The 9,185-nt window shown below is 38.0% G+C and overlaps 2 protein-coding genes across 2 annotated transcripts; both read left to right on the top strand.

Moving 5' to 3' along the window:
- LOC107624818 (transmembrane protein 87B) lies at positions 1,896-4,626 on the top strand. Its single transcript, XM_016327283.2, has 4 exons — positions 1,896-3,471; positions 3,703-3,798; positions 3,871-4,007; positions 4,195-4,626. Exons 1-4 carry the CDS (start codon positions 2,302-2,304, stop codon positions 4,328-4,330), a joined length of 1,539 nt encoding a protein of 512 aa, XP_016182769.1. The 5' UTR covers positions 1,896-2,301; the 3' UTR covers positions 4,331-4,626.
- LOC107624817 (vacuolar-sorting receptor 1-like) lies at positions 5,243-8,727 on the top strand. Its single transcript, XM_016327281.2, has 12 exons — positions 5,243-5,773; positions 5,862-6,560; positions 6,634-6,722; positions 6,805-6,874; positions 6,958-7,041; positions 7,145-7,221; positions 7,306-7,387; positions 7,495-7,577; positions 7,659-7,725; positions 7,854-7,982; positions 8,082-8,191; positions 8,276-8,727. The coding sequence occupies exons 1-12, from the start codon at positions 5,467-5,469 to the stop codon at positions 8,369-8,371; spliced, it is 1,893 nt and encodes a 630-aa protein (XP_016182767.1). The 5' UTR covers positions 5,243-5,466; the 3' UTR covers positions 8,372-8,727.

Below are 9,185 nucleotides of genomic sequence, written 5' to 3'. Positions count from 1 at the left end.
ATTGTTCTCATAATTTGTTGAATTCTTGTGTTCTCTAAAACGCGATTACATTATGTTTTTATTTCCTTCCTTATGGCCTATGTGAAAAACAAATTGAGTTGGTGTATAACATAATGGTGTAACGGAGTTGATTAATACATATTTTTGTTTTATCATAAGAATTAAATGAATTTAACCCAATCTCAAAAACTAGTCTAAGGAGTGAAATACGTCTCATGTTTATAAACATTCCTTCCCTCTCATGAATAATTATCTAGAGCTTGAATATCTATAGGTGAATACTTCAGTAACATTAAATTGAATAAATGTTGATATTAAACTAAAGTTGAATGAGTCTAAACTTTAAAACTAATTCAAAAAATAAGAGATATTTCACATTTATAAACAAAATAGAAAGGTAGAGAGAGGTAGAGAATGAGAGGGAAAGATAAAGAAGAAAAATAAGAGGAGATTGTCAATTTTGGAAGAAAATATTTTATTTTAATTGTAATAAAAAATATCCCATGATACATTTTGGTTTACCAAATTAATAATATGAACTATAAACGATAAGTTATATATAGAGTGGGAATGATAGAGGGAAATAGAGAAGTGGAGAGAGGTTGATAAGAAGATGGAAGAAGGAAATTTATTAATTTTGAAAGAAAATATTTCATGTCATTTTCATCCCAATTTTAATGAGAGTGTCACATGACACATTTTGATTGTTAAATTAGTAATATAATATAGTTATATTTTAATTTTAATATTTTAATTTTAATTTTGATTTTAATTCAATTTTAATTACAATTAAATAATGTTATGTTTCACAGTTTGATTGTCAAATTTGTAATTAATTATTGATAATGATATATAAGAGAGATAGAATGGGTGAAAAAATGAGAAACTGAGAAAGGAAGAGAGAAGAGGAGAGAACTCTTTAATTTTAAAAGAAAAAAATTTATTTTAATTGCAATGAGGGAGTGACATGTGGCACATTTTGGTTGTAAAATTAGTAAGGAGGAGGGAAGAATTCTTTAATTTTAGAGGGAAGGATTTAATTTTAATTACAATGAGAGTGATATGTGGCACATTTTGGTTGTAAAATTAGTAAGGAGGAAAGGAGAATTCTTTAATTTTAGAGGAAAAAGATTTGATTCCAATTACAATGAAAAAGTGACATGTCACATTTTGCCTCTAAAATTAGAGATATATAACAGATTTTACTATTTTACATATTTTCAAAAAATGTGACAATAAGATCAAGATATCATGGGTAAACGCAGATTGGATCGAATTAGATATGACCAAAATTTCGATCCGATTTGCATTAAAATCATCGAATCCCTTTAATACTTTAATAATTAATAATATAACGAAGCTGACTTTTAGAGCAAGTTGGTTGATTCCAATCCATAAATCAAAGCCATTTCAGTTTTTGAATTTTTTTATTAACAATTTTATTGATCAGAAACACAAGGCTAACTTGAAACATACAGAAAAGTGATTCAAGTAATTCAGAATCATAATTCATACATATGAAGATCAGCGAATTAAGTAAACAATGGATGAAACAAGTGAAGTCTCTACTAGAAACAATTGACAATGTAATCTCACTAGTCACTATTGAAAATCAAAAGAAATAAATGAACTCACCTTGAAAGTGCTCTCAAGGCCTTTTTCCTCCTGCTGTATAGCAACCAAAAAAGTTGAAAATATTTATTTTGGGTCATGGAAAAGTTTACATTATTGTTTTTGCTCTTGTAGTAAAAGCTATGTAGTAAAGCCCAAAAAAGTTGAATATGATTATATGTATTTTGGGCTATCCATATGCAATAGAGTTCAGGCTTAGCCCCAAATAGCAAGCATCATCCATAAACCGTATCTTTTTCAGACCAAAAACAAAGATTATAGGGAAATGATCATTAGCTTGCCATGTCCAAAAAGGAAAGATGATCATGAAGACATGAACTACGCATACAGCACAGTTTTTTCATTCTGCCTCTTGTTATTAGCGACTGAGTGTAGAAGAGTAGTAAGGTTCTAGATCTCTGGTTTTACCTACAAACATTTCTCTATGTTGCACCTCAACTATTTATTATCTTTGCAGCTTCTCTGCCCTCACTTGTTACTCGTGAGTGATTTGTGACTTGTCCTTCATTAATTAAACATCATCAACAAATTGAATTAAACTAAATCAGTAACGCTTCCTACCCACTTGCTTGTACTAACCTCAGTTACGCCGTCGTGGTGGTGGTGGCCGTGGAGGAGGCATAATTGAATCCATCAATTGAATCCCATCAAAGAGTATAGAGCTGATTGATGATGGGTTTTCAGTTTGTGAGTCGCACCCACCATAACCGTTGCTATGGAAATCTGATTCCGATTCTGATTCTGATTATTCTGATCGCACAGCAATCGAATGTGAATGGCTCCATCCACGAGTACTCGAAGGAGCCCTTCACCCACCGCTCCAATGCTTTCTTCTTCCACGGCGGCAGCGAGGCCCTCTTCGCCTCCTCCTCCGCCTCCCAATCCTTCATAAAGTTCGAGAGCGTGGTCTTCACGCGCCCCAAATTCTCCGCCGCGAAGCACGGCGACATGCAGCAGAACACGGGCCTGGTGGAGGCCATCGTCCTGGAAGTGAAGGATCGCCTCCGCATCGGCGGGTCCCACCTCAAATCGGAGCTTATCTGCTGCACCAAGGAGCTTTCCGATAGCCACCTCTGCAACCTCGGCGAGGTCATCATCGAGAAGAATCCCGACAACCCGGAGTTTCCGAGGCGCATCAAGACCTTCTTCCAGGGCACCGAGGAGCATACCGCCATGGAGACACAAACCGTTACCGTCAACGCCACGGGAATGTACTACCTCTACTTCATGTTCTGCGATCCGGAGCTGCAAGGCACCATCATCTCCGGCAGAACCGTGTGGCGGAACCCTAACGGTTATTTACCGGGCAAAATGATCCCTCTGATGCGATTCTACGGGTTAATGTCGCTGGCGTATCTTGTGATGGGGATGGTTTGGTTCGCGAGATTCGTGCAGCTGTGGAAGGATATCATCCATTTGCATTATCATATCACGGCGGTGATTGCTTTGGGGATGTGCGAGATGGCGGTTTGGTACTTCGAGTATGCCAATTTGAATGCCACCGGGAGCAGGCCCATGGGGATTACGGTGTGGGCCGTAAGCTTGAGCACGGTGAAGAAGACGGTGTCGCGGCTTCTGCTGCTGGTTGTGTCCATGGGATATGGTGTGGTGAGGCCCACCATTGGAGGCAGTGGGATGAGCTCCAAGTCCAGGATGATGCTTCTTGCTGTACTCTACTTTGTGGCCTCCGAGGCTCTCCTCCTTGTCGAGCATTTGGGCAACATTAACGACTTTTCCGGCAATGCTAAGCTTCTTCTTGTGCTCCCTGTTGTTTGCCTCGATTCCTGCTTCATTCTCTGGATCTTCTCTTCTTTGTCCAGCACCCTCGAGAAGCTGCAGGTAATTGATTGGTTATGGTTATAGGTAACTAACTTTTAGTTAATGTTAGTATTTAGGTTTATAATTTAGGATTTAGGATTAAAATTTTATGATTGAGGGTTTAAACAATAATTTTAAAACATTTGGTTGAAGTTGGCCTGTATTGTTAATTGGTAGTAATCCATTATTGATTATTCTATTTTAAGATTTGGTTTGGTTTGGTGTGGTTTGGATTGGATTGAATGGTTGTAGATGAGGAGAAACTTGGCTAAGCTGGACCTCTACAGAAAATTCACAAATACGCTTGCCGTCTCTGTCTTGCTCTCTATTGCATGGATTGGCTTTGAGGTACTCTATAGTGTTTACTCTTTTTACTCTATTATATAGTTTCTGCTTTCATACTGATTGAACTTGAATCAGCTATACTACAATGCAACTGATCCTCTGAGCGAGCTGTGGCAAATAGCTTGGGTCATTCCAGCTTTCTGGTCTTTGCTTTCTTATGCTCTATTGCTCGTTATATGCATCCTTTGGGCTCCTTCTCGTAACCCCACTAGGTATCTTCTCATCATGCCCTTTCCTTGACATTGTAGAATAGTGATGACTCATACTAGTGCTATATGACCTTTTAGAATTTGGTTAAATGAGAATCTTGATGTTGCATAATTGCTTGACTTGCCTTGTTAACCGATGAGGTTCAGTTCCCTGGATCATTAATATAATAATGTCATTTGTACTTTGTAGATATGCATACATGGAAGGAGATGACTTTGACGAGGAGGGTATCTCTCTGACAAGCGGAGTAGCAAAGATGAGTGGGGACGTGAAAGGTTCTATTGTCACAGATCGAGAAGATATTGAGGAAGATAAGCGAGAATGATGTTTTTAACTTGTATAGTGATGGAAGTGTTGCTTACCAGAGACAGAGAGGGAGAGTTGTATCATATAGAAAGACTCAGAGACAGAGACGTGCATAGATAAACGTGGTTTTGTACGTAGAAGAATATTTCATTTGGTAACATGAGCAACAGTTAGGCAGCACCGTTAAATCAAACATACCATTTGCTACTGACTACTGAATGAAATTAAGATCATCTTTAGTTTTAGTTTCAGATGGCATTGTTGTCCTTCCTTACATGTCTTATTTATTAGTGATATTGTCAATAATGCTACTTACTAGAATGCGTATTCTTTCCTAATATATTTTTTTTGAGATTGTGTTTTCTCAAACATTAACATTGGAACCTAAGGCTTTCCATTTCTGTGCAATCAAATCAATGTCACAAATAGTTTAATGTTCATGACTCTGATTTTCTCTTATCCATAAGCAAAAATGCAAACCCTATCTTCTAAAAAAAAGTGTACTAGTATTATTGATTCTTAATAGAATTAGTCCAAACATTTTTTATTCACGATAAAAGTAATCCAAAGTGTAATTGTATATGTTGATTACGAATTACGAAATATACTATTGCTCTTCTATTTATCCATTAGCATTAGCATTATGGTTAACATGTCTTCTACTGAAGTGAAAGACTAAGGAAGATAGTTAATTATAAAATTGAGAAACCAATGAAAATAAATAGTTTAAAGCTTCTATGGAAGGTGTGGCCGTGAGAAGAATAGGAGACGTATTTTGCTGTATTTTAAAACTTCTACGTTTATGATGCTGTTGCCTGATTTTATCAATCTGTACATTTTATTTTTAAAATTTAGGGAGTAATATGTATAAAACAAAAGATTGAAGGGTGTTAAATGCAAGTACCCGTATTTTTGGTAGTAGCGTTGAATTGAATGTAACAAACACGGCACAAGCAAGTAAGAATGCATGCAGAGTCACATTCACATAACAGATTTGAGTATTACACTCCACGTCCACCCCCCATTGTCCATTTCTTTCGATCCCCTAAGCATCAGCATCACTAACCACAAATAACAACCTTGTTCCATTCCATTTCCATTTTCCTTAACCGATTGGAGTATTACTGAACCCAAAAATATCACTTGTAATTAACAATGAGAATAAAGGTAACTGTTGTGTGGTGTGTTTGGATTCTGGCTCTGCTATGGCAGCATCACGTGGTGGCAAGGTTCGTGGTGGAGAAGAACAATCTGAAGATCACGTCTCCCAGATCACTCAGAGGTATCTACGAATGCGCAATTGGAAACTTCGGTGTACCGAAGTACGGAGGAGCCATGATCGGTGCTGTGGTTTATCCAAAGGCCAATCAGAACGGATGCAACCGATTCGAAGGCGCCGACGCCTCTCTCTTCGCTTCTAGGCCTGGTGGATTCCCGACCTTCCTTCTTGTTGATCGTGGAGGTATTCATTATTCAATATTTATTTTGTTGAAATTAGTATATTGCATTATTGCGAATGAGAAATAAGATTTAGATAATGCTTGTGGCAGAGTGCTACTTCACGTTAAAGGCATGGAACGCACAGAAGGGCGGAGCAGCGGCGATTCTGGTGGCGGATGACAGGATAGAGCCGTTGATAACGATGGACACGCCGGAGGAAGGGACCGGAGCAAACGATGACGACTACATCGAGAAGATTAACATCCCGTCGGCGCTGGTGAGCAAGGGGCTCGGGGACAGCATCAAGGCGGCTCTGGCGAGCGGCGATATGGTGAACGTGAATCTTGATTGGAGGGAGGCTCTTCCGCATCCAGACGACAGAGTTGAGTATGAGTTTTGGACAAACAGCAACGACGAGTGCGGAGTGAAATGTGACGCTCAACTCAGCTTCGTTTCAAGCTTCAAAGGTGCAGCGCAGTTACTTGAGCAGAAAGGCTTCACTCAATTCACACCTCACTTCATCACTTGGTACTGCCCTCAGGCATTCATCCTCAGCAAACAGTGTAAGGCTCAGTGCATCAACAACGGCAGGTACTGCGCCCCTGACCCTGACCAGGACTTTTCCCGAGGCTACGACGGCCGAGATGTCGTCATTCAAAACCTCCGCCAGGCTTGTTTCTTTAAAGTAGCTAATGAGAGCAAGAAGCCTTGGCAATGGTGGGACTATGTCACCGACTTCGCCATTCGCTGCCCTATGCGAGAGAATAGGTACACTCAGGAATGCTCGGATCAAGTGATTGCATCTCTTGGTAAGTGTATGATACTCTCTCTCTCTTGTTTTTTCCATTGCCTTTCATCCTGCCTCATTTCATAACTAAACAGGTGTTGATGTGAAGAAGATAAGAGATTGTGTTGGAGATCCTAATCTGGATGCTGAGAATCCAGTTCTTAAGAAGGAACAGGATGCACAGGTTGGTGCCTCAAATAGTATGTAGACATGTATATAGACCATAGCTTTGTTAATTTGATTTGGTGATGCAAATTTCACATCAGATTGGGAAAGGCACTCGCGGTGATGTTACTATTCTGCCTACTCTCATCATAAACAACAGACAGTATAGAGGTATATATGATGGATATTGTTAATGCATATTCAAAATTTTCTCTATGTATGAGTATCATCTTTGGTTCTTAACTTTGTTTTAGGCAAGTTGTCAAGAGAAGCAGTACTCAAGGCCATCTGTTCTGCTTTCAAAGAAACCACTGAGCCATCAATTTGCTTAACTCCAGGTCCTTTTTCCTTTGCTATCTTCTTTTATTCATAAACTTGCTTATCAAATCAAACCTCCTCCTCTTGGACAATAAGCACCTTTGGTTTAATCTTTTTTTGCAGACATGGAAACAAACGAGTGCCTCGTAAACAATGGCGGTTGTTGGCAGGACAAATCTGCTAACATTACTGCATGCAGGGTAATCACTCTAGCTTTAAATACATATATGGGGGATTTTCTCTTCTTGTTTTAATCAGCATCTTTTTTCCCCCACCAAGTATAGGACACTTTCAGAGGAAGAGTGTGTGAGTGCCCTGTTGTGCAAAATGTGAAATTTGTTGGTGACGGATATACTCATTGTGAAGGTAATTTTTACTAGTCCTTAGAGTTACTTTCGTCCCATACTATAGTCTAATCAAGAAAGAATCGTAAGTAGTTTAAGTAACCTTCTTGTTTGCGAATTTCTTAACAGCAACGGCACGCTTGAGGTGTGCAGTGAACAATGGAGGTTGTTGGAAGGGAGCCCAAGAAGGGAGGGTTTACTCTGCTTGCATTGTAAGTACTAAGTATGATAGTTAATTATATTATTTCATTGCTTAGTTAATTATATTCTAAATATCATAATTGATTATGCAGGATGACCACACAAAAGGTTGCAAGTGCCCTCCTGGATTCAGGGGTGATGGAGTCCACTCCTGTGAAGGTATGCTTGCTGCTATCCTAACATACATTTTGCTCAGCTATTCTCCCGAGTTCTTCAATTTGAATGTGTTATGAATAATAGTTAATAGTGCTTCAAATCCTGATATAAGATTTTCCATTTCGGTGCAGATATCGATGAGTGCAAGGAGAAATTAGCCTGCCAGTGCCCAGAGTGCAATTGCAAGAACACCTGGGGAAGTTATGAATGCAAATGCAATAGCGGTTTGTACTACATGCGAGACAATGATATGTGTATAGGTGAGACCTTTTTAAGTTTCTCTAACTCTAATCTCCTTTCACAGTTGTGGAGATTTTTTGAGATTGTATAATCCTTTCACTTTGTTTAATTAACTGCAGGCAAATATACGGCTTCAGTGAACAGTGGAGGCTTTATCATTTGGGTTATTTTTCTGGTCATAGCTATTGTTGGTTTAGTGGGATATGCATTTTACAAGTACAGAATCCAGGTATGAATATGATGATCCTTTGATGAAAATTCCAACGTCATCAGACTCAGTTCTATGTACTAAAATAAAAACAATTTTGTGCAGAGATATATGGATTCTGAGATAAGAGCAATTATGGCCCAATACATGCCATTGGATAATCAACCCGATGCCTCTGTTCAACTTCAACAAGGTGTGTAGAAAGGTCAAAGATCAAAGATTGATCAATGGAAAAGACTAATCTGATCTTGAATGAAATATATATGGGAGGGGCCATGGAGCATCAAGAGCTGTGTGTGTGTTAGTTTTTAAAAGGGAGACAAACTATTTAACCTGCCTGAGTTAGTTTTAGTCAGTTATTAGTTAGTTATGGTGATTCTATTCCCTCAAAGACACAACTAAAATACATGCCGTTTGTCCTTCTGAGGAAGTCACGTTCCTTTTTCTCCTCTTTAGGCTCTTTTTGAGTTAGTTGCACCATTCAACTGCAATGCACGTTAGATTTTGCTATGGAATGAGGCGTTTTTATGTTCATAAATAAATTTCTTTTACATGCTTTTGTTGTTATTATTTTTATTGATATCGGCTTTTAAATTTCCTGAATAATACACTTGGTTTGTCAGCACTCAGAGATGAACAAAAGAAGTAAAGGCAGAACCTGGAGATATGTATGTAATTAAGCAAAATGTTTTTGAAGAAATGGAACTTAAGAAAACGTCTCTAACATTATGAAAATTTATCCTTTTATAATTTTCTAATAATCTTAAATAATAACCAAAATCGATAGTAAAAATCGGTATTTAGATTAAAGAAATCGAATTATTAGATTGTTATATGAAATTGGGCTGGTTTTTATTATTTAAGACTACTAAGAGATCATAACAAAAAATTTATAATAGTTTCAATAATATATCAATACCATTGATAGTATTACTATTGGTGATTAGTGCCATGTGAGGTGGAATATATATAGTGGGATTTGTTATTCTATTTATGCCGCCCCCATTGAAATACG

Source organism: Arachis ipaensis, chromosome B02 (genome assembly GCF_000816755.2).
Source record: "Arachis ipaensis cultivar K30076 chromosome B02, Araip1.1, whole genome shotgun sequence".
NCBI classification, from domain to species: Eukaryota; Viridiplantae; Streptophyta; class Magnoliopsida; order Fabales; family Fabaceae; genus Arachis; species Arachis ipaensis.
This window is presented reverse-complemented; position numbering and strand designations above follow the sequence as displayed.

What these genes read in the sequence shown, in the direction of transcription:
- LOC107624818 (XM_016327283.2), top strand. Translation starts at nt 2,302, where the DNA reads ATGATGGGTTTTCAGTTTGTGAGTCGCACCCACCATAACCGTTGCTAT. An exon ending in TTGCATGGATTGGCTTTGAG is followed by an intron (nt 3,799 to 3,870) that starts GTACTCTATAGT and finishes AACTTGAATCAG; the next exon opens with CTATACTACAATGCAACTGA. An exon ending in CCTTCTCGTAACCCCACTAG is followed by an intron (nt 4,008 to 4,194) that starts GTATCTTCTCAT and finishes TGTACTTTGTAG; the next exon opens with ATATGCATACATGGAAGGAG.
- LOC107624817 (XM_016327281.2), top strand. Translation starts at nt 5,467, where the DNA reads ATGAGAATAAAGGTAACTGTTGTGTGGTGTGTTTGGATTCTGGCTCTG. An exon ending in TCAAGTGATTGCATCTCTTG is followed by an intron (nt 6,561 to 6,633) that starts GTAAGTGTATGA and finishes ATAACTAAACAG; the next exon opens with GTGTTGATGTGAAGAAGATA. An exon ending in GGGTTTACTCTGCTTGCATT is followed by an intron (nt 7,578 to 7,658) that starts GTAAGTACTAAG and finishes TTGATTATGCAG; the next exon opens with GATGACCACACAAAAGGTTG.